At 40.4% G+C, this 24,958-nt stretch overlaps 1 protein-coding gene across 14 annotated transcripts in view; it reads right to left on the reverse strand.

Moving 5' to 3' along the window:
- Positions 1-24,958, reverse strand: part of dop1a (DOP1 leucine zipper like protein A) — a 355,628-nt gene that overhangs the window by 225,609 nt on the left and 105,061 nt on the right. For 13 of the 14 annotated variants that reach the window (XR_015758480.1, XM_087991491.1, XM_043696195.2 and 10 more), the window contains 5 exons: positions 13,426-13,524; positions 10,007-10,106; positions 7,439-7,548; positions 3,085-3,196; positions 2,294-2,414 (listed from right to left, as the gene is read on the reverse strand). Coding sequence is in view for 13 of the 14 variants with exons in the window: in XM_087991491.1 (XP_087847617.1) it covers positions 2,294-2,414; positions 3,085-3,196; positions 7,439-7,548; positions 10,007-10,106; positions 13,426-13,524 (542 nt within the window). In the remaining variant the exon portion in view is untranslated. The remainder of the gene's footprint in view (positions 1-2,293; positions 2,415-3,084; positions 3,197-7,438; positions 7,549-10,006; positions 10,107-13,425; positions 13,525-24,958) is intronic. The other variant, XM_087991490.1, reaches the window with a different exon arrangement.

A 24,958-nucleotide genomic window follows, 5' to 3' on the forward strand; every position in this document is an offset into this window, starting at 1 on the left:
CCTCTTCCCAGCAATACAGTTATAAATCAGCATTTCTAACATGGAGTCTGCATTCCTTTCTGACGAACTAAACAGAGTTTCTTGAACTGTTTTTTAGTCACCCTGAAATGTCCTCAGTGGTCTACTGAAGGCACTGAAATAAGGCCCTCTTTTGCAGGTCAGAATTAAACACTGCCACCTAACTACTTTTGAAATTCAGTGTTCCATAAATGTTACATTCTCAAAATGTTGGAGGTGGATTTCACCACAAATCTCTCCACTGTTGTAAATGTAGGGGAGGTCCTAAATTAGTTTTTTGCTTCAGTACTCATACAAAGAGGGACCTTGTTAATTGTGAGAACTCCATGAACCAGGTTAAAAGGCTTGAACAGATTGATATTAAGGAAGTGGATGTGCTGGAAATTCTGGGAAACATCAAAATAGATAAGTCCCCAGGGCCAGAACAGATTTAACCAAGGTTACCACTGGAAGCGAGGAATGAGATTGCTGCGCCCCGGTGATGATCTTTGCATCCTCATTCTCCATGGGAGTAGTATCTGATGATTGGAGGGAGGTGAATGTTGTTCTTCTGTTCAAGAGAGGGAATAGGGAAATCCGTGGGAATTAAAAACCAATCAATCAGTCTTACGTCTGTGGTAAGCAAAGGTATTGGAAAAGATTCTGAGAGATACAATTTATGACTGTTTGGAAAAACAGTTTGATTAAAGATAGTCAACATGGCTTTGTGTGGGGCAGGTCATCCCTCACAAACCTTATTGAGTTCTTTAAGGACATGACGAGATGAGTTGACAAAGTTCATACAGTCGACGGGGTGTATATGGATTTCAGTAAGGTTACCCACAGTAGGCTCATTCAGAAAGTTTGGAGCTATGGGATACTGGGAAATTTGGCTGTCTAGACTCAAAAATTCGCCGAAAGAAGACAGTGAGTAGTAGTGGATGATAAGCATTCTGCCTGGAGTCAGGTGACCAGTGGTGTCCCACAGAGAGTTGTTCTTGAGCCTCTACTCTTTGTAATTTTTATAAATGAATTGGATGAAGGAGTGGAAGAGTGGGTTAGTAAGTTATCAATGACACAAAGGTCGGTGGTGTTGAAGATAGTGTCGATGGCTGTTGCAGGCTACAACAAGACATTGACAGGATGCAGAGCTGGGCCGAGAAGTGGCAGATGGAGTTCAACCTGGACAAATGTGAAGTGATTCATTTTGGAAGGTTGAATTTGAATGCTGAATACACGGTTATAGGTAGGATTTTTGGCAGTGTGGAAGAACAATAGGATCTGGGGGTCCATGTACATAGTTCCTTCAAAGTTCCTACCAAAGTTGATAGGGTTATTAAGAAGGTGTTTGGTGTTTTGGCTTTCATTTACATGGGGATTGAGTTTAAGAGCCGCGAGGTTTTGCTGAACCTGTATAAAATCCTGGTTACACCACACTTGGAATAGCGTGTACAGTTCTGGTCGCCTCGTTATAGGAAGGATGCAGATGCTTTAGAGAGGGTGCAGGGGAGATTTACCAGAATGCTACCTAGGTTGGAGGGCCTTATTTAAGAGAAGCTGTGTAAACTCAGGCTTTTCACACTGGAGAGAAGGAGGAAGAGAAGTGACATGATAGATGTGTACAAGGTAATGAGAGGCATAGATAGAGTAGATAGTCAGACTTTCTTCAGGGCAGAAATGGCTGTTGTGAGGGGTCATTATTTTAAGGTGATTGAAGGAAGGTATTAGGAAGATGTCAGAGGTAGGTTCTTTACGCAGAGAGTGGTGTGTTCGTGGAATGCACTGCCAGCAATGATAGTAGAGTCAGAGACATTAGTGAAACTTAAGCAACTGCTGGAAAAGCACATGGACGGCAGTAAACTGAGGTGTTTAGTTTAGTTTGATCTTAACTTAAGATAAATGCTCAGCACATCATCATGGGCCAAAAGACCTATACTGTTCTGTACTGTTTTGTGTTCTATGTATGAGCATATATAATATAATTGCATACTTAACCTCAGCGTTAAGAAATTTCAATTTGAACAGTACTTTTAAATGCAGAACTAGATTTGAATGACTGATTATTCTGTATTATGTTCCACTTGAATAAAACATGCAAGCTATTCAATATTTAATTAGCATTACATTAAAATATTATAGTACATCTCTGAAGGTTTGCAATGAAGCACATCAAGACCATCAACAAGCAAAAACGTAAACATTATGCTATTTAGTACACCTTCAGTATACAGAAACGCAAAATGCTGTGAATTAGAAATAATTACAGTTTTCTTCCATTAGACTGTAAGCAATATACCTGCTTAACTGAGTATCATCTTTACAGTAAGAAGGTTGTGTTTTCAGATTCAATTCTGCTTTGCACTGTGAATGCAATGCCCTGAAAACTTCTATAAGTACATCCTCCAAAATTGCTGGCCCTAGAAAGACAAAATGCATTCTTAGTTCTCTTAACCAATTCTAAACAGTATGCTTTAGGAGACAATCTCATTTGAAAGAATAGTTTGCTGTATCATTAGCAGAAATTGTGGCAACAATAGCTATTAAATGCAGCTCGTTATTTATTAAATCAACTACTTGGACGTGTTATAACATACCTCTGACTCGAATCTCGACCTTCTGGCTCACAAGCAAGGACACTACCACTGTGTCACGAGATCCAAACTGGATTCCATTACTCAAACTTAAATTCTATCAAATCAATGCATTATTCTTTGCATAAGAATATTGCATTATCAAATAATATGGATTTGTAATTAAATTGCACTCAAACTTAATTTATGCATTTGGTGTACTGTCAGGATATGATGCACTTAATTAAAATATTTAAATCAGGTTCCAAGATTCATTTGGAGCTTAATTTAACTTCAACTACTGTTGCTCTAGTTTTCAGATGTTCAGGAAAGCCAGTAGCAGAAAATGACAAATGCCTTTTATCGTACTCCTTGATAGCCTGGAAAAACTGAAGTCCTCTGCTCAACTAATCACAAGTTTGACAATCCCACTGCATTCCCTAGAATTACCAGCCTTGATCCCTTGCTCCTTCCCTTTCCCAACCGATCAATGGCATTTCCATCCACAGCAATGTACCTAATTCTGGCTTGTCGAGCAGACTAATGAGAATACGGAACGGTTTCAGATCATGTAATGGCATTTTCTCTTCCTTGCCACATCTTTTTCCTTGTAATATTCCCACCATTGCCTATGAGGAAAAACAGTGAGAAGAGAAAAACTAATGGGTTCAACCAAGAGGAAAACACATTGCATGCCAGTGACACTCACAACCCATGAATATATTTAGACATTCTTGAAACTTACTGTGACTTTAAACACCAGTAAAAACCAAATAGTAATAAAGCAGCATTGTAACTTTGTCCATAAGCATCACATCACCTAAATATAAGAATCTGCTTTTAAAGAAATTTGATAAAGATACTCTCCTTTTATGTACACATGTTAAGCTTCAGCCAAATTCTAAAGTCCATGGTGAGAAACTCAGGGAAGTCTCTTGCCCACGCCCTCTTCACTCAGACACTCACATGTAATCAAACCCCCATGCGCCTAGCATTATTTTCTCCCAAGACCAGAAACTGAAGTGAGTCATTTCATTGGTAACATTGGTTTCATTGATCTTAGCCTGCTGGACACACTTTCCTCATTCCTGAAGAAGGGCTTATGCCCGAAACGTCGATTCTCCTGTTCTTGGATGCTGCCTGACCTGCTGCACTTTTCCAGCAACACATTTTCAGCATTGGTAACAGGGCCTGTATTAACAAGGCAATCCAGCCATGCTGTGCCATGCGCCTCCCACAACAAAGGGAGCACTAGCAAGATGGATCAGTACAGGAAGGTGCACAGCAGCCTGCACATAGGAACAGCAGTTACTAAGAGAAGGAGAGACCATGATTTCTATCACAACTTCCAATTCAAAGGCAATCTGAATTGGTGGCTAATTAAAGAGAGGGGAATGAGGGATAACTCTCCTGGGGCAAATGGGGGGGGGGGGGGGGGGGGGGGGCGCGGGAGGGGAAAGGTGGATTTTAATCACCCCCTGCAAATGATTATCTGTTTGATCAATTCATACCTCCATCGCTGTCTATTCTTGCTCACTTGCAAAGAGAATCAGCAGTAAAAAAACTGAGCTAAACACTTCAACATTATAAACTTCAGAACTTTAATAACTTGTTCAGAGTTTGAAAGGATGAGCAATCATTCTTCTGGAATAAAGTTTTTCTTGTGATAAAAGGCCAAGGGCAAACTGTTATCAGGGAATTGAAAGCAATTAACTATACCTAGGAAAAGGCAACAAACTGTTTTAACATCTTACTAACTAGCTGCCTTGTAACAAATGGGAAATTAAGATTGCTGACAGAAGAATTGAAGGAGCTCATGGCAGGCAGGCTTTCAAACAGAGAGCTAACACAGAATGTAACAAGGAATATAGAAGCTACTCTTGATAAAGCAAACTACAGACCTGGGGACCTTAGAAATGTCATAAACAATGTACACCACATACTTAACAAGACAGAAAACCCTACAAGAAATGAACATGTGATTCTTCAGCAACAGAACGCGAAAGAACATCACTGCACAAGGATAAGGACATAAGGACATCCAGATGCAGAAGTTAAATTCTATCATTAATGAAGTTCTGCTATAATGTGCATTTGACGAACTTTCTATTGAACAGATGTGATTTTCTAAAGCACGATGTTGCAGAGGAACACAATTGTCATGTTATAGCATAAGCTGAGTTATGAGCCTTAATTTGGTTGCTACAAGCAAAAAGTTTAATTGTTTCAGAATTTGATTGTGTTTTAGAATTCCTTGATGAGTAGCTAAATTAAAGGCTGCTTGTGGTAATTTATGCACAACAATACCTAATTGGGAATGTCAAAGTGTAAGTATCTGGACTGGTACACAGTAAAAGTGTTGCAATAGTGTACCCTCAAATTTCATCACCTAGGATGGAATTCAACTACTGCCATGAATGTCCTGGAGAAGAGAGGAAATAGGATTTAGGCTTCTTGTCTTTCTTGCGCAGTGCCAGCAGATCAAAGATGACCTGCTTCCACTCTGATTCAATTGATACTGAGACAGCTAAGTCAAATAGGCAATTTTCAAAGTGGGCAGGGGTGCTTAAAGGGTTAAGTTGGAGGTTTCTACTCTCCCTCCAATATGTCAAATTCACCTCTGCATGTTTGCAATGAGGTTTCTTGATGTGTTTACTGATTTCCCAAATTAGTCTCCATTTTGGTTTGAAACAAGCCAGGATCACTGAGTTAATATGTATGTTTCAGCTCTTCAGGGATGCTTTGAGGCCATCCCTGAAGTATTTCTGCTGCATACTTGGCAGCTTTCTAACATGACTGTATTCAGAATACAGCAACTGTGTCAAGTACCGGTTATCATATATATGAACAGGTCCCATAGAGAGGAGATGGTGTGAATAATTAATGCCTCAATGATGTCAGGTTTCTTGAGTTAGGAGACCTGTTGTTGGACCACATTTCTTGTCACTTTTTTTTTGAAAGATCTTGCATCTTGCGAAGGCACTACTTGTGATGCATGGTATCAGTGTCAGCCTTGAATTACAATTGATAAGGTGAGAACTTTGCAATTTCAGTGGTGTAAGGCATGTGTCTTTCTGATATTTATTTCTGTTACTAGCTAACTAGGAGTTTGAGATTGATTTATTATTGTCACATCCAATCTCTCTGCTTCTAATGACCAGGAGTGCTGAAACACCACTAAATTCCCATACACTAGTCCACTGCAGCTGTTAAATGGGACATCAATCAGAACCTGATTTGATTCTCTACCTTTCCCTAATGTTCTGTCTACTCTTCCGAAAAGGAAGAGGAACATTTCTGAGTGACTGTATTAGCATATATTCAGTTAATAAATATTTATATTTGGTGAAGGAGAGGACTGTAATTGTAAACGAATCAAAGCTAGTGGTAACAGTGAATGGGTGGGGATGTGAAGGAAGTGAATAATTGCATGGTAGGTGAGTGGAATGAACACTGCGAGGAGCAACAGGGTAGAGGGTAATGGTTGACAAGGGACAGTGATGTGCACAACAGGGTACAGTGAAACTGTACTCACCTCATTTATCTGCTTAAGCTCTTCCACACTGATTTAAGGAACATCGTACTAAGCTGCTCATCTTTTGACCACCTTCAGCTGCAATTTCTTTGCTGTTGGTTCTTCTAACTTGTTGGGAAGCACTACTTTGATGCGATGCCTCAATATACACAGAACTACATTAAGTGATAATAATCCCAATGCACAGATCTCTACGGTCTTGAAACTTCTTCATTTCTTGGTTCAACCTGCTAATTCCTCCAAATTGTTTGTTTAGATTGGCATCGAGATCTCATGCAGGTCAGCACCATGCTTGTTGCCACATACATTTGGAGCAAACCAAAAGTTTCATTCTAATTGGATGGTAGGGTTAAAATGCCACAGTCAACCTCAAAGCTCTTTCAGGATTCTCATTCCACAGCTTCAATCCTGTCTCAAAGTTGTAGCCCCAATTGTAATATGGAGAAATTCAACAAATAATTTACAAACAAATGTTCCCAGACATAGTAATTAGATACATGGCCAGATACACTGTTCAAGTGATGATAGCTTGGACACTGGAAGAAATCTCAGCTCATTTTCAAAGAGTGCAGAGCAATGTTTTAGCCACAGCAAGAAAAGCAGATGGGCATCAATTTGACATGTTGTCTCAATGGCATCACCACCGAAAGTACAGCAGCATCTCACTATGGCACTAAAGTGTCATACTGGGATGACGTGCTCAAATGCTTATAGTAAAGCCCTGAAATAAGATGCCACCAACTTCAATACCATCAAGAATCTTTTAATCCTTTAGTGTGCTTTGCCATTCACCCATGCGCCTTAACCTGCTCATACTGATTTCCCATTTATAATTCTTACATATTGTTGCGATGCTGCTGTTGCCTCACTCACATTTATCCTTCACCTCAAAACAATATGATCTTTGTTCTAATTTCTAATGCTGAAGTACCATCCTTGATATATTATTTTGGATTCCAGTTGATTTTTTAAAAATCCTGTAGCTTTTATATCATTAATTTAAAACTCTCCTACTTCTGGACCATTATGAAAATGGCTACTTTTGAAAAATCGTTTACTCTATCAATTTCCAATGTGAACTTAGATTCTGGTCATTATTTCCTAAATATTTTCTAATCTTTGAGCTGCTAATTTATTTTGTAATGTTATACATAACGAGACTGAGCACACTATAATTCCTTGTTGGACGTGCAGCTATATTTGCAAACCAAGAATAATACATTGGCAACAAACATTTGGATGATTCCAACCTTTCTTTAGTCAACCTGTGCTACACAACTCAATGTAGAAAATTACAAAGTGATAAAAATCTAAAACATTGGAATAATTAGTATACCTGAATCAGGAGGTCCTTGGAAAAGTTATTAAAATAGTAGATTGCATGCTCCTCTGGATTACTATGTCTGGTGCTTCTGGGGCCTATGACACAACCATTGTTATCAAAACCTAAATAAATTGAAGAACAGAGACTTAACCATGCGCACAAATAAAATGTGTATCTAAATGTCTACTATAACACTTAGCTGATCTTTCTAAATTATTTCAATTTTTTTTTTACTTACCAAATGGTAATCCATTGAAGGAAAGCAAAAGAGTCACACACAGTTAATCAATACTAATCATTCACACTCAAAAGTCATGAATCACATTGATAGTTTACAGACTATATTTATTGAAACATCTAAAATTGACTCTTGGGAGCACTTTTGGCCTGGATCAGAAGATTGCCCGATTCAGGTGCAGGGAGCAAGTGAGGAAATAAAAGTGAGACAGCAAGAGTGTGTCTCACGGAGCAAGCATAAACATTCATTTGAATCCGAACAGAGGGAGTCAGCCACCAAACACAGACACAAACAACCGCACATCCCTGCATGCATTCCACTGAGGTTAATGTACTCGACCAAACTCCTTGGCTCTTCCCCAGTCTTTTGCCCCTTCCCTTGTGATCAAGACACGGAAGTCAGTCTATTTTTCCCTTTCTTATGTTGTTCTTCTTAATTAACCAAAAAAGGTTTAATCAGTTTCTTGACATTTTAAAAATAGTCATAGTTATTAATAACTCATTTTTAAAAATGCTCATATTATTGCTTTAGCATTTCTTTTGCTTAGCGGCTGATTTGCTTTCTCCAATTCAACTTATATTTTGAAATTCATGTTTAATGTCATGCCAAACCTTATCTTTCTGAAATTGAGAAGAAATTGAAGTGTGGCCCCTCACATGAAAAGTTTTTAGTTTCAAGAGCAAATAAACCTTGTCTTCAACGACATGAAACATTAGTTAGACTGCTTTTGGAGTCAGGTGTGCAATCCTGGTCTTCTTCTCTTAGGCAGAGTATATTTGCCATTGTGGAGTGGCTCACCAAGCTGATTCCCAGGATGATGGGACCATCCTGCGAGAAGAGATTGAGGAGTCTGGTCCTGTACTCTCATGAGTTTAAAACAATGAAAGACCACCTCATAAATTCTTAATGACATAAATAGAATAAGTGTAGAAAGGATTTTTCCCCCAGCTGTGGGATCTAGAACCAAGAACCAAACAGACTCAGAAAAGAAAGGCAAACCATGTATAAGGTGCAAGACAAGGATGAATTTCTTCACTCGGGGAGTAGTAATTGTTTGTAATTCCTTCCTCCAGACACTGTGGAGTTGATTCATTAAGTTCAATTCAGAGATCTACAAACTAACAACATCAAGAGATAAAAGGATACTAAGGGAATATAGCAGTGAGGCAGATGATTAGCAATATGGAAATAAAAGTGACTGAGTGATGGGAAATAGAAAATAATGGTCAATGGATGTTTTTCAATTGTTAGGTTTGTAGTGCAGTTCCCCAGGAGTTGATATCGGGACCTTTGTTAATAATACAGATAGAATTTCCAAGTTTGCAGATGACTCAAAATTTTTGAAGAATTATAAATGGTGAGGAAGATAATCTGGAACTCCAAAAGGACATTGACAAGTTGGTAGGGTAGGAGGATAGGTAGTGGATGAGGTGTAATGCAGAGAAGAGTGAGGTGACAGAGTTTGATTGGGACCACATAAGTTATGGGTATTGTGAACAGATCCATGAAGGTGGCAGCACAAGTGAAGAGAACAGCTGGTAAACTATAAGGTGCCCTCCATTTTATTAACAGGCGAATACAGCACAAGAATAATGAGGCGATGCTCGCCATAATGCTGAAACCTCTATGAAGCTCTGGTTAGGCCCCAAGTAGACTCTTGTTTCCGATACTACACATCTCACTTTACTAACAAGGTAAGGATCCTTAAGGCAAGAGGAGACTTACCAGAATGGATGAAGGATTTTAGTTGCAAGGATAGGTTTGAAAAGTGGGGATTTTATTTCTTATAGCAAAGGAGGTTGAGGGAAGATTTAATACAAGTTCAGTATATTATGAAAAACTTAGATAATGTAGCCAAAAATAACTGCTTCCATTAGCAGATAAAGACTAGAGGGTTTGGACTAGAGATTAAGGGAGAATGTAAGGAATTATATTGTTACACAGTAAATTAAAATAAACTTGCTGCTCACAAAAATTGTGGAAGCAAAAGTAGCCAAAGCTTGAAAGGAAACTGGATGAAATCTTGAAGTAACAACCTTGCATGATCAAGCAGAGAAAGTGGGACGGAGGATTGCTGTGTGGGGAATTGGTTGGTCAGATGGTTTCCTACATTGCTGTAAATGACTATGATGTCATGGAGTGCTTCCTTATGATGAGCAGATAAATGAACTTACTTTACTGGAGGAATGTAGGATCCCAGTATTTGAAATACAAACTTTACATCAACATTCACTACATCTCCTTATGGGTTTCATATAAACCTGCCAGTGTTAAAGCACAGTTGGTGAGCTAAATGCATTTGCTGTTTTAAGTACATGCATATGTGGATGATTCTAACTCACCAAGGAGCCAGGCGTAAAGTCTACGGTTGAGAGACATATCTCTCCGAAGTACTACGTGTAGAGCTGCAGACAATATCTGGATCATGTCTGGGCGAGTTGCCTATTTGGGAAGAAAAAAACCATTTCCAGTAATATGGATGATTTAAAGCTGAAAGACATTTGTGCCATTGGAAGAAAATGTTTTATCCATGCTATTTTCTTTGCAAGGTCCTCCCTCCAAATTAATTCACACCATCTTTACTGTGCATTCAAGCCAGAGAACTTGAGGACTTAATCTAGGCTGATACTCCAAAAACGTCGATGCAAAACTGGAAACGTACATTGCTCGAGATTATGTCCTTCAGTATATTAGACTTAAACTGCTTGCCAACACAGGTAAATATTATAACATTATCCTCGATTGGGAAAACATTAACATCAGTATTGTAATCTACAGACTCAGACTAAAACAAGATGTGGGTTTAAATCCCACCACAAGAACTGGTGCAACTTAAATTCAAATTGATAAAATCTGGATTTGAAAGTCTCGGCAATTATGATCGGAATATCATTAATTATCATAAAATTCTGTCTGATTCAATGATGTCCTTTAGATAAGATGTGCTTCCCATACTCGGTTTGGCCTACATCCATGGCAATGTGGTTGACTCTTAGTTGGCCTCTGCAATGGCCTGGCAGGCCTCTCAAGTTCAGGGCCAATTAGGGAGTGGCAACAAATGCTGGCCATACTGGCAATGCTCATATCCCATAAAAGAATGACATTCTTTCAGAGCTTGAAGCACAAAGTTCCTTCTATCAGCCATCACAAAGATATTAAACAGTCAGTGTGTCCAACTAGTGATTACAGGACTTAACAAATGTTTTAAAACTGCCACTATGCCCTTCAAAATCGTAACTGCATCTCAAAAGTTAAATCCAACAATGACTGATCAAACCATTACAAGGAAATACTTGGTCTACAGCATGAAAACAGATCACTGTTCAGCTACTGGTCTCTGCTACACATGAGTATCCTCCTGCCTTTCTTAATCCAAATATAAACAGCACATCATTCAATTTCTTTTGACTCTTTCTGCTAGGATGTCCCACATTCTTATCCTTCTTTAGAGAAAGGAATTTCTCCCAAGTTTCCCACTGGATTTGTGAACAATAATCACTTTCGGCCTCTAGGTACCCTTCAGGGTTCTCTATTCTGTCCATGCAGTTCAACATTTCCGAATAAGTACATCTTCACAGTTTCAGTATCATCCTTCAACATTAAAGAAAGTGCAAACAAAGTCCCTCCACATCCTTTCTATATTGTAGGAACCAGAACTGTGCCCAGATAAGTATGGGTCAATCAACATATAAGATGAATAGGAAATCACTACTTTTAAATTTTATTCCTTTAGAAATGTTTGGTCTGCTTTTCAAAGAAAATTTTCCAACCATCTTTGCTATGCTTAACAGTTCCTGTATCTGTGTTCCTTACTTTGTAGACCCATTTAAGCTTATGATCAAAGCAGTACACAGTATCCTTTATCTTCCTACCGAAACCTACCATCTTAGTTATAGATAATGGAATTTACAAGTTTGCATTAATATCTCATTGTATTTTACTGCAGGAATTCAATGTGGTAAATTTGTGTCACCAATTTTATTCACAACATTTTGTAGATGTTTTTGCACTGCATCTTTGAAACACAGAAACATAGGAAACACGAACAGGTATAGGCCATTTGGCCTTGCTCTGCCATCCAATACGATCATGGCTGTTCATTCAACTCAGTAAAAACAAATACTGTAGATGCTGGAAATCCAAAATAAACACAGAATGCTGGATAAACTCAGTATGTCTCGCAGCACCTGTGCAAACAGAAACAGAGTTTCATTCATCTCTGAACTCTGATCCTTTTTTGCAAGGTTTGTAGCTCAGGTTGAGGTTTAGGGTATAGGTTTGCTCGCTGAGCTGTAGGTTTGATATCCAGACATTTCATTATCTGGCTAGCTAACATCATCAGTGGCGACCTCCAAGTGAAGCGAAGCTGTTGTCTCCTGCTTTCTATTTCTATGTTTGTCCTGGATGGGGTTCCTGGGGTTTATGGTGATGTCATTTCCTGTTCATTTTCTGAGCGGTTGTTGGATGGTATCTAGATCTGTGTTTATATGGCATTGTGGTTGGAGTGCCAGGCCTCTAGGAATTCTCTGGCATGTCTTTGCTTAGCCTGTCCCAGGATAGATGTGTTGTCCCAGTCGAAATGGTGGGTTTTTTTGACTGGGACAACACATCTATCCTGGGACAGGCTAAGCAAAGACATGCCAGAGAATTCCTAGAGGCCTGGCACTCCAACCACAACGCCATAAACACAGATCTAGATACCATCTATCAACCCCTCAGAAAATGAACAGGAAATGACATCACCACAAACCCCAGGAACCCATCCAGGACAAACATATAAATAGAAAGCAGGAGACAACAGCTTCGCCTCACTTGGAGGTCGCCACTGATGTTTACTAGCCAGGTATGGAAATGTCTGGATATCAAACCTACAGCTCAGCGAGCAAACCTACATCCTAAACCCTTTGATCCCTTTAACCTCAAGACTATATCCAACTCCTCCTCGATAGCATTCGATACTTTGGCCTCAACTGCTTTCTGGAGCAGAGAATTCCACAGGCTCTATGTGAAGAAATTTCTCATCTCAGTCCTAAATGGCCTAACCTGTATCCTTAGATTATTACCGCCGGTTCTAGACTCCAATACTTTTATATTACAAATGTAAAGCGATAAAGTCATTAGAGTTTGTTCCCTATGTCTTTATATACAGTAATCATGATCATTCTGCTCATGGTCTGGAATTATCCACCTTCCTAACTAGTTTTTACATGGTCACTGTGCTCTGTCTTCCCTAACTTCTTTTAATGTATGTAGGTGTAATCCACTTATAGCTGATATTTAATCCTCTTTAGCATACACAGTATCCATTAAGTTCTATCAAGCTTTCTTGTATTTGATTTAATTCGTTTTATGCATACTTTTTGCACAATATGTTGGAAATATACATGGAACAGAGGATATCAAAAACATAACTCACCACTTTAATTCAATAATCTGCACCAAGTTCTACACTTAAGGAAGGCACAATGAAACATATGATATGATAAATGCATCACCCATTACCAACACCTTTCACTCATGAACAACAATTTTAAGTTGTGAAAGTACTAGTAATGCTTCACTAATACCCCAACATCTTCAGCACTGATAGAAGCTGAAAACCAGGACTAAACATCATTCTTTAAGCTGACAAAGTCTCATGAACTGACAGAGATTCTTCAGTACTGTAAAATTCTATGAATTAATCCAAATATTACACATATTGCAGCCAAGTGTGACAGCATCATTAATTTTCTAAATTTACAAATTATAGCAAATATACCTGAAACAGATGAAAAGGGAAGCAGAACAGTATGAGATCCAAGGTGCTCCTCTGCACCAAAGCACTGGAGTCCTGAACTGAAACACTGACTGCTTCAACCTACAGAATTTTTAAAAAAAGATTAGTTTAGGATCTTGTTTTAGTGAAAACATATTAAATCCATTCTGTATTAAAAATCAACTAGGACTGTCACTTCAGCACTCATGAAATCTGCAAGTCAATTCATACAAATGAAGTTAACTACTTTAACCAAATGTTCAAACAACCAAAGCTACCTATCCTGCAGGCCAACTTAGAGCCATAGGGTCCTAGTGCATGGAGACAGGCCCTTTGGCCCAAAATGGTCCATGCTAACCCCATTTGGCCCATATCCTTTTAAACCTTTCTTATCCATGTAACTGACTGAACAAACTGCCAAAGTAGTATTAAGATCACAGCAGCATTTCAATAAATATTTCTCAGCCAAACCAATCCAAGTTATTGCCAATGTGGAATCAATAATAATGCTTTAGAGTAAAAATTTCTTAGAGAACAGTGATAGCAAGATAGGGATGTGCTACCACAGGGATCTACCAGAGTAGATGCATGGGGAACAAAATTAAATGTGTAGTAAAAAAGAAAGTGGTGCAAACAAATCTCTGGCAATAGACAGACAGATAAAACCGGAACTTGGCAAGTGGAGTGCCACACAGCTAAATAATAGAGAAGCATTAGAGTGGTGATGAAGCATGTCAACGATTGCATAATGGTCAAAGAAAACCTAATTTCTAACCTGCATGCTGGTTTTAAGATGTACCAATTTTCACAAGTATGCTGCTCTACCTGACAATCATTGCATTTACGTAAACACTATTCCTAAATTAAAAGATTTACGAGGATGTTGCCAGGGCTAGTAGTCCTGAGTTAGAGGGAGAAGTTGGCCAGAATAGGACTTTATTCCTTGGAACATAGAAGAATGTGGGGTGACCTTATTAGAATACATAAAATCATGAAGGGCATAGATAGATAGATGAATGCATGCAGTCTTTTTCCCCAGCGATGGGGAATTGAAAACTAGAGGGTAAGGCGAGAGGGGAAAGATTTAAGGAGGATCTGAGAGACAACTTCTTCACAGAGACAGTAGTGCATATATGGAATGGGCTGCCAGAGAAAGTGCTTGAGGCAGGGATAATAGTAACATAATAAAAAACATTTGGATAGATACATTGATGGGAAGGGATATGGACCAAATGCAGCCAATTGGAACAAGCGGAGTGGGCACCACAGTCAGCATGGATCTGTTTGGGCCAAAGGGCGTGTTTCCATACTGTATTACTCTATGACTCTGTAAAAGACTGCCTGTGCAATGTACAGTACTGAATTGGGAAAGAAAATCCTGCAATTAAATACAGGGCGACCCCCATATCCACAGGTCCAGTTACCACATCCCGAACGAGTAAAAGGAAAAATCCAGAACCGGGGACCAGGAGGCTGCCAGGAAAGCACACTTCCCATTTAAATGAAAGGGTTCATACCTATCCACAGTAGGTCCTGGAACGTATCCCCCTCGGTATGGGGAGGGACTACTGTATTGGAAAGACAACGATCCTGTCATAAAATCCATTCCCGATACATCAATTTGATCTTTCGTGTCCTTGCTGCTCACCAACTCGGTAATCTCCTTCAGCTGTACCGTTGGTGGCAATTATTTTAGCTGCCTAGATTACAAACTCTGGGATTCCCATCCTCAAATATCTCCACCTGGCTTTTCCTTTTTAAGATGTTACTTAGAACCTACATTTTTAACCACATTTGTATGCCAACTGCCTTAATTAATATTTTGCATTATGGTTTTCATAGAACTAATAATTTTGAGTGAGCTACAAGGTCAAAGAAAACATTTCAGACTAAAATTCAAGCTGAAGAAGGCATTTTGTTTTCTTCAACTTGGAATTAAATATACTAATTAATATATTAACTAGTACAACTGATTATTCAGTCAGAAACAGGTGATTAAATAAGTAATAAGTCTCAATTGAACTACAATAGAAGCATCAATAATTCAACAGCAGAGACATTAAAAGACTAAGAATTTCCTTAATAAGCTGTTGTAGTTTATGCGAGGAGGAATGTATAAACAGATAATTGCCCACAACCTGGGTCAGCAATAGATAGAACTACACGATGCTCTTAAGAAATGTACAACTAATGAAGGCCTATGAAAGCATGCAAGAGCTGCTCAAAATCTCTGTATCTCATGATTAGATTAGATTCCCCACAGTGTGGCAACAGGCCCTTCGGCCCAACCAGTCAACACCGACCCTCCAAAGAGTAACCCACCCAGACCCATCTCCCTCTGACTAATGCACCTAACACTATGGGCAATTCACCTGACCTGCACATCTTTGGATTGTGTGAGGAAACCGGAGTACCTGGAGGAAACCCATGCAGACACGGGGAGAATGTGCAAACTCCACACAGACAGTCACCCAAGGCTGGTATCGAACCTGGGACCCTGATGCTGTGAGGCTGCAGTGCTAACCACTGAGTCACCGTGCCACCCTTAAATGACGTATTTAAAATGTGGCACTCAATTTCATTCTTGAACATAAGTGAACCATCACTGCCTCAAGGGCATAGAATTTGAAAGAGTTCCAGCCCTCAGTGAAAAAATTCCTCCTCACCCAAGTCCTAATTAACTCACCAGTAAGGGGAAATATCCTTCCTGCATCTACCCCAGCAAACCCTGAAAGAGTTTTCTATTTTTGAATGAAATCACTGCTCATTCTTCTAAACGCCAGAGGATATACATAGGGCAACACCTCCACCAGGAGGTAATTTGGTGAATCTTCATTGCACTCTCCCTATGGCAAGTATACATTTCCTTAAGATCAACTCTTGTAGTGTAGTGCCAGTGTCCCAACCTCTAAGTCAGGAGGCCTATGGTTAAGTCCTGCTTCCACCTCCACCCCCAACCTGCTACAAAAGTATGTTGCAACATTTCTGAACAGGTTGATTAGAAGTATCTATATTTCCTTAGGCAAGGATACCAAAGTTGCATACAATTCTCCAGGTGTGGTCCCACCAAAGCTTTGTATAACTACAGTAAGATATCTTTTGTTCCAATACACAAATTTTCTTGTAATGAAGGCAATTTAAACAATTTTCCTTCATGACTGCAAGGTGTACCAACACATCAACCTTCAGTGGAATACGGACTAGGACACCAAAGCCCCTTTGAGGTTCAACATTTCTGACACTCTCATAATGGAATTAAACAAAGGAAATTACATAGGCATAAGAACAGGTTTGGTCAGAGTAGATTGGGCAGGATGAGCGGTGGCAGATGTTTAAGGAGCTTCTGAATTTCTCCCAACTAAAATACATCCCACTGAAGAAGATAGATGGTAAGGGGCGGGGGGAGATTTATAAATAAATAAAAATAAAACAATCCACGGCTAAACAAAGAGGTCAAGGACAATTTAAAGTCAAAAACTAAGGTATACCGTATTGCAAAAGGCCAGTGGCAGGTTGGAAGGTTAGATAACTTCCAATCATAAACAAAAGGATACTTAAAAAAAAACAGCCAAGGTAAATTACAAAAGAAAACTAGCACAAACATTAAAAAGAATAGCAAACCCTCTATAAATTTATAAAAGTGAAGAGTCACTAAGGTGTATGTTGGTCCATTGGAATTTGAAACCGGAGAGTTAATAGTGGGGAACACTGAAATGGCAAAGATGCTAAATCAATACTGTGCTTCAGTTTTCACGGTGGAGGACAGCATGGAATGGGAAAGTCACAGACAATAAAAAGATAGAACTTAGAACAATCAACATTCATAGGGAAAAGATACTCAGCGAACTACTGGGATTGAGGGCAGACAGTTCCCAAGCCTGATGGCCTACATCCTAGATTATTAAAGGAAGTGGTGAGAGAGATAGTGGATCTATTGGTTACAACATTCCAAAATTCCCTGGATACGGGAAAGGTTCCAATGGATTGGAAAAATGCTAACATAACACCCTTATTCAAAACAGAAGGAAGAAATATGTAAGAAATTACAGACCAGTTAGTTTAATATCTGCTGTTGCTAAGTGATAGAATAAACTATCAAGGAAGCAATATCACGACATTTGGATAGTCAAAACGCTATCCATCAGAGTCAGTATGGTTTTATGAAGGGTAAACCATGTTTGACTAACTTGTTCGACTTCTTCGGAGATGTAACAAACAAAGAGGATAATGGGAATTCTGTAGATATCTGGACTTCCAGAAGGCATTTGATAAGGTGCCACACAAAAGGTTAATTCACAAAGTTGGATCATACGGTAATTTATTAGCTTGAATAGGTGACTGGCTGATGGACAGAAGATAGAATCGGGATAAATAGATTTTTCTCTGGATGGCAAGATGTAACTAATGGGATGCCACAGGGTTCGATCCTTGGACCTCAGCTATTTACAATCTATATTAACAACTTGGATACAGGGATAGGAGGCTCTATAGCCAAATTTGTGAACGACAAAACTGGGGGGTTTGGTAAATTGCGAGGAGAAAATAAGAACGTTACAAATGGATATAGATAGGTTAGGAGAGTGGACCAAAATGTGGCAAATGCAGCTTAATGTGAATAAGTATGAGGTCACGCATTTTGGTCAAAATAAAAATGGGAAGGCGACCTATTATCTAACTGGGAAGAGATTTTGGGGTACTCTGGTGCAGAGGGATCTGGATGTCCTCGTTCAACAGTCACAGAAAATTAGCATGCAAGCACAGGAGATAATAAAGAAAGCGAATGGAATGTTGACATTTATAGCTAAAGCAATAGAATATAAAGGTAAGGAAGCATTATTGCAAGTATAAAAGGCATTGGTGAGACCGCACCTGGAGTAGTATGAACAGTTTTAGTCCCCTTATCTGAAGTACGATGTAGTGGCATTGGAAGCAGTTCAAAGGAGGTTCACTAGATTGATCCCACAGATGAGAGGTTTGTTGTATGAAAAGATATTGAACAGTTTAGGCCAATACTATCTGGAATTTAGAAGAATGAGGAGAGATCAAATTGAGGTACTCAAGATGATAAAAGGCTTGGATAAAATAAATGTGGAGTGGATGCTTCCGTTTGTGGACCATTGTAGAACGATAGGTCATAGTCTTAGGATAACGGGTAGCAAATTTAAAACAGAGTTGAGGAGAATCTATTTCTCCCAAAAGGGTTGTGAACTTGTGGAATTCATTACACCAAAGTGCAGAGGATGCTGGAACAATGAGTAAATTTAAGGAGGAATTAGACAGGAATTTAATTGATAAGGGGTTGAAGAGTTATGAAGAAAAGCCAGGAAAATGGGATTGAGGAGCATATCAGCAATGATCAAATAGCAGAGCAGATTTGATGGGCCAATTGGCCTGTTTCTGCATCTCTCTCATGAACTTATGAAGCGACACTCCATATTTCTGGTTTTCCTGAGCATAAGCAGATAATCTTACATTTCTTGACACTGTGTTCCATAGGCTAATTCCTTTCCCAAGTGTTTAGCTTCTCCAAACCTCCTTGAAGCATTTCTACATACTTCTCATAAAGCACACTTCCGCCTAGTTTTGTTTCATTGAAAACTTTGAAATACTACATTTAATCCCCACATCTAAAATCATTGACATAGACTGTGAACAGCCATAGAGATGTACAACATGGAAATAGACCCATCCATGCCGATCAGATATCCAAACTAAATTTAGTCCCACCTGCCAGCACCTGGCCCATATTGCTCCAAACCCTTCCTATTCATATAACCATCCAAATGCCTCTTAAATGTTGCAATTGTACTAACCTCCACCACTTCCTCTGGCAGCTCATTCCATACATGTACTACCCTCTGAGTGAACAAGTTGCCCCATAGGTCTCTTTTATATCTTTCCCCTCTTACAGTAAACCTATGCCCTCTAGTTCTGGACTCCCCAACCCCAGGGAAAAGACCTTGTCTATTTATCCTATCCATGCTCCTCATAATTTTGTAAACCTCTATAAAGTCACCCCTGAGCTTCTGACACTCCAGGGAAAACAGCCCCAGCCTGTTCAGCCTCTCCCTTTGCTCATATCCTCCAACCCTGGCAACATCCTTGTAAATCTTTTCTGAACGATTTCAAGTTTCACAACATCTTTCCGATAGGAAGGAGACCAGAAATGCAAGCAGCATTCCAACAGTGACCTAACCAATGTTCTGTACAGCCACACCATTACCTCCCAACTCCTGTACTCAATACTCTGACCAATAAAAGAAAGCATACCAAACGCCTTTTTCACTATCTCTCTGTTCAGCAACGCTCTCATTACCTTACCATTAAGGTGTTTAAGTCCTGCTAAGATTTGCTTTCCCAAAATGCAGCACCTCACATTTATCTGAATTAAACTCCATCTGCCACTTCTCAGCCCATTGGCCCATCTGGTCCAGATCCTGTTGTAATCTGAGTTAACCCCCTTCGCTTTCCACTATACCTCCAATTTTAGTGTCATCTGCAAACTTATTAACTGTACCTCTGATGCTCGCATCCAAATCATTTATGTAAGTGACAAAAAGTAGAGGACCCAGCACTGATCCTTGTGACACTCCTCTGGTCACAGGCCTCCAGTCTGAAAAACAACCCTACACCACCCTCTGTCTTCTACCTTTGAGCCAGTTCTGTATCCAAATGGCTAGTTCTCCCTGTATTCACTGATATCTAACCTTGCTAACCAGTCTCCCATGGGGAACCTTGTCGAACGCCTTACTGAAGTCCATATAGATCATATCTACCACTCTGCCCTCATCAATCCTCTTTGTTACTTCCTCAAAAAACTCAATCAAGTTTGAGAGACATTATTTCCCTCGCACAAAACCATGTTGTCTATCCCTAATCAGTCATTGCCTTGCCAAATACATGTACATCCTGTCCCTCAGGATTCCCTCCAACAACTTGCCCACCACCGACGTCAGGTTTATTGGTCCATAGTTCCCTGGCTTGTCCTTACCACACTTCTTAAACAGCGGCACCACGTAAGCCAACCCCCAGTCTTCCGGCACCTCACCTGTGACTATTGATGATACAAATATCTCAGCAAGAGGCCCAGTAATCACTTCTCTAGCTTCCCACATAATTCTAGGGTTCACCTGATCAGGTCCTGGGGATTTATCCACTTTTATGCGTTTCAAGACATCCAGCACTTCCTCCTCTGAAATATGGACTTTTTGCAAGATGTCACCATCTATTTCCCTACAGTCTATATCTTCCATATCCTTTCCACAGAAAATACTGATGCAAAATACTCATCTAGTATCTCCCCCATTTTCTGCGGCTCCACACAAAGGCTGCCTTGCTGATCCCCGAGGAGCCCTATTCTCTCCTTAGTTACCCTTTTGTCCTTAATATATTCATAAAAACTCTTTGGATTTTCCTTAATTCTATTTGCCAAAGCTATCTCATGTCCCCTTTTTGCTCTCCTGATTTCCCTCTTAAGTATACTCCAAGGATTCACTCGATCTATCCTGTCTATACCTGACATATGCTTCCTTCTTTTTCTTAACCAAACCCTCAATTTCTTTAGTCATCCAGCATTCCCTATACCTACGAGCCTTTCCTTTCACCTGAACAGGAATATGCTTTCTCTGGATTCTAGTTCTCATTTCTGAAGGCTTCCCATTTTCCAGTCATCCCTTTACCTGCGAACATCTGCTCCCAATCAATTTTTGAAAGTTCTTGCCTAATATGGTCAAAATTGGCCTTTCTCCAATTTAGAACTTCAACTTTTAGATCTGGTCTATCCTTTTCCATCATTATTTTAAATCTAATAGAATTATGGTCACCTGCCCTGCCTTATTTTCCAAGAGTAAGTCAAGTTTTGCATCTTCTCTAGTAGATACATCCACATACTGAGTCAGAAAATTGTCTCGTACACACTTAAATTCCTCTCCATCTAAACCCTTAACACTATGGCAGTTCCCTACCATAGTGAAAGTTAAAATCCCCGACTATAACCACCCTATTATTCTTACAGATGGCTGAGATCTCCTTACAAGTTTGTTTTTCAATTTCCCTCTGACTATTAGGGGGTCTATAATACAATCCCAATTAGGGTCTATAATACAATCCCAATAACTGTCTCTCCAACTGATCCATTCGATCTGATAAGATTCGTAGCCAGCAGCATTTATGGCAGATATAATTCGCAGTAACCCTTAAACTCTCTAAACGCCCACATCTGACAAGAAGTGCATATCACTCTACTAAAGGCCATTTTTGCTCCTTCACAATCTACAATCTACAGAAAATAAAACAGTCTTATTCCTCTACAAACATTGCCCCAGGTTAAATCAATAGTTATGGCTTATATTTTAAGTCTAATCAAGAGACATATCTCCAAAAACATTTAATCAAGAAAGAACTTGCTCTACTCACTACTGCAGATTCTCTGTAGGCCACACTTAAAACAACGATTAAATTATCTGATTCTGTGCCATGAATTTCACCCAACAGTTTCTCAAAGATCAGCTGTGAATTTCACTGATTGATAATTTTCCCAGATGCACTCCAATGTCCAGCGATACACAAATTCAAACATCAAAGGCAGTAACTGTGCAGGTTTTCTCTCTCCTGCAATGACCTCACCATGTGCTTCCTTTGTCTGTTCTTCTCCCTTTTAAAACTGCTGTTGTTTTTACTTTTTTTCCAAAGTTCCAAAACAATGCAACAGCATATGAAACAGTAATTGCTGCTCCCGCAATTCGAGGAAATCACCTCCAGCACCTAAAATATCTTTAAAAAGGTGCAGCTGTTACAGCCAGAATTTTTTCTCATCCTCCATCTTGGATTACCCAGAATCCCCACAGCTGGGGCCCAATCTTTGCAGAAGCCCACTTAATCAAAGCCTGCCCATCTGAAACTGACTCATTGTTTTCTATTCTATTTTCTGCCCATTTATCAATTCTCAAACTGTACCACGAAATGTGCTCTAACAAAAACAGCAAGTCTGGCAACATCTGTGAAGAGAAATCAAAGCTTTGGATCTGGTGAGTGTTCCTCCTATGTGTTCCAACTTTGTTTACCAACCTCTCATATTGTGGATGCAAATTATGTTGTTGCCACGAGACAAACCCCCTGGAATGTCACACCTAAAGATTTGAAGGAAATAACCCTTTAAAGGGGAAAGGGGCAAGTCAAAACAGACGAGTTTGCAATCTATCGTGATATAATGATAAGAAGAAGCTGACAACCTGCTGCTCAACAGCAAGATCCCCCGCTGTAGATTATGTCCCAAAGTACCTCTGGAGAATACACAAGGACAGGGGTTAAGAATCCAGTTTCAACTCTACTGGAATGTGCTGGTGGGACTGAATATTCTCACAAGTGACAGGAGGCTAATGACAATACATACTAACCTGGTTTTCAGTGTTAGCACACTGTGAAGATTATAGTTCAAGAACTATATCCTAGTTACCTGTGTTTCATGTCTCTCACTCAGCCAGCCGTCAACAAGCTAGCAAGGCAATCAAAAGGAAATAGGACCAGTGGGGCCAAGAAATAGCAGATGGAGTTTAATTTAGATAAATACGAATTGTTGCATTTTGGTAAGACAAATCAGGACAGGGTTTACACAGTTAATAGTACAGGCCTGGGGAGTGTTATCAAACAGAGTCCCAAAGGCTCACGCGCATAGTTCCTTGAAAATAGAATCACAAGGATGATAAAGAAGGCATTTGACACGCCTGCCTTCATCGGTCAGAGCATTGAGTACAGGTGTTAGGACATCACTGTACAACTGTACAGGACATTGGTACGGCCACATTCGGAGTACAGAATACAGTTCTGGTCACCCTGCATAGGAAAGATGTTATTAAATAGGAAAGTCAAGAACGGGGTACGATGCTCAACTCATCGACCGCCAGTTCCGAAGTGCCACAGCAAGGAACTGTAATGACCTCCTCAGGACACAGACATGTGCTGCAACTGACAGGGTACCCTTCATTGTTCAGTATTTCCCAGGAGCTGAAAAATTATCCATGTTCTTTGTGACCTGCAACACATTATCAATGAGGATGAGCACCTCACCAAGACTTTTCCCACACCTCCACTACTTGCCTTTAAACAACCGCCAAACCTCAAACAGATCATAATTCGTAGCAAGCTGCCAGACTCTCAGGACAACTCCATACAACCATCACGGTAGATGCCGCAAGACGTGTCAGAGTGTGGACATAGATACCACCATTATGCTTGGGGACACCTCCCACCTTGTACATGGCAGGTACTCATTTGAGGTAAAAACAATGACTGCAGATGCTGGAAACCTCCTCCAAGACTTCCGTTTCCCCGGCCCCCAACGCTTCATCTTCACCATGGAGATCCAATCCCTCTACACCTCCATCCGCCATGACCAGGGCCTCCAAGCCCTCCCTTTTTTCCTCTCCAGACGTCCCCAACAGTACCCTTCCACCGACACTCTCATTCGTTTTGCCGAACTGGTCCTCACCCTTAACAATTTCTCCTTTGAATCCTCCCACTTCCTCCAGACCAAAGGGGTAGCCATGGGCACATGTATGGGCCCCAGCTATGCCTCTTTGTTGGCTACGTAGAACAGTTGATCTTCCGTAATTACACCGGCACCACTCCCCACCTCTTCCTCCGCTACATTGATGACTGCATTGGCACCACCTCGTGCTCCCGCGAGGAGGTTGAGCAATTCATCAACTTCACCAACACATTCCACCCTGACCTTAAATTTACCTGGACCATCTCGGACACCTCCCTCCCCTTCCTGGACCTCTCCATCTCCATTAGTGACGACCGACTTGACACTGACATTTTTTACAAACCCACCGACTCCCACAGCTACCTGGATTACACCTCTTCCCACCCTATCTCTTGCAAAAATGCCATCCCCTATTCCCAATTCCTCCACCTCCGCCGTATCTGCTCCCAGGAGGACCAGTTCCACCACAGAACACACCAGATGGCCTCCTTCTTTAGAGACCGCAATTTCCCTTCCCACGTGGTTAAAGATGCCCTCCAACGCATCTCGTCCACATCCCACACTTCCGCCCTCAGACCCCACCCCTCCAACCGTAACAAGGACAGAACGCCCCTGGTGCTCACCTTCCACCCTACAAACTTCCGCATAAACCAAATCATCCGCCGACATTTCCGCCACCTCCAAAAAGACCCCACCACCAGGGATATATTTCCCTCCCCACCCCTTTCCACCTTCCGCAAAGACCGTTCCCTCCGTGACTACCTGGTCAGGTCCACGCCCCCCTACGACCCACCCTCACATCCTGGCACTTTCCCCTGCCACCGCAGGAACTGTAAAACCTGTGCCCACACCTCCTCCCTCATCCTCTATCCAAGGCCCTAAAGGAGCCTTCCATATCCATCAAAATTTTACCTGCACATCCACTAATATCATTTATTGTATCCGTTGCTCCCGATGCGGTCTCCTCTACATTGGGGAGACTAGGCGCTTTAAGGAACATCTCCAAGACACCCGCACCAATCAACCAAACCGCCCCGTGGCTCAACACTT

This window comes from Chiloscyllium plagiosum, unplaced genomic scaffold (genome assembly GCF_037043375.1).
Source record: "Chiloscyllium plagiosum isolate Xiang-an unplaced genomic scaffold, Cpla_swu_hap1 HiC_scaffold_10, whole genome shotgun sequence".
Classification (NCBI taxonomy): Eukaryota; Metazoa; Chordata; class Chondrichthyes; order Orectolobiformes; family Hemiscylliidae; genus Chiloscyllium; species Chiloscyllium plagiosum.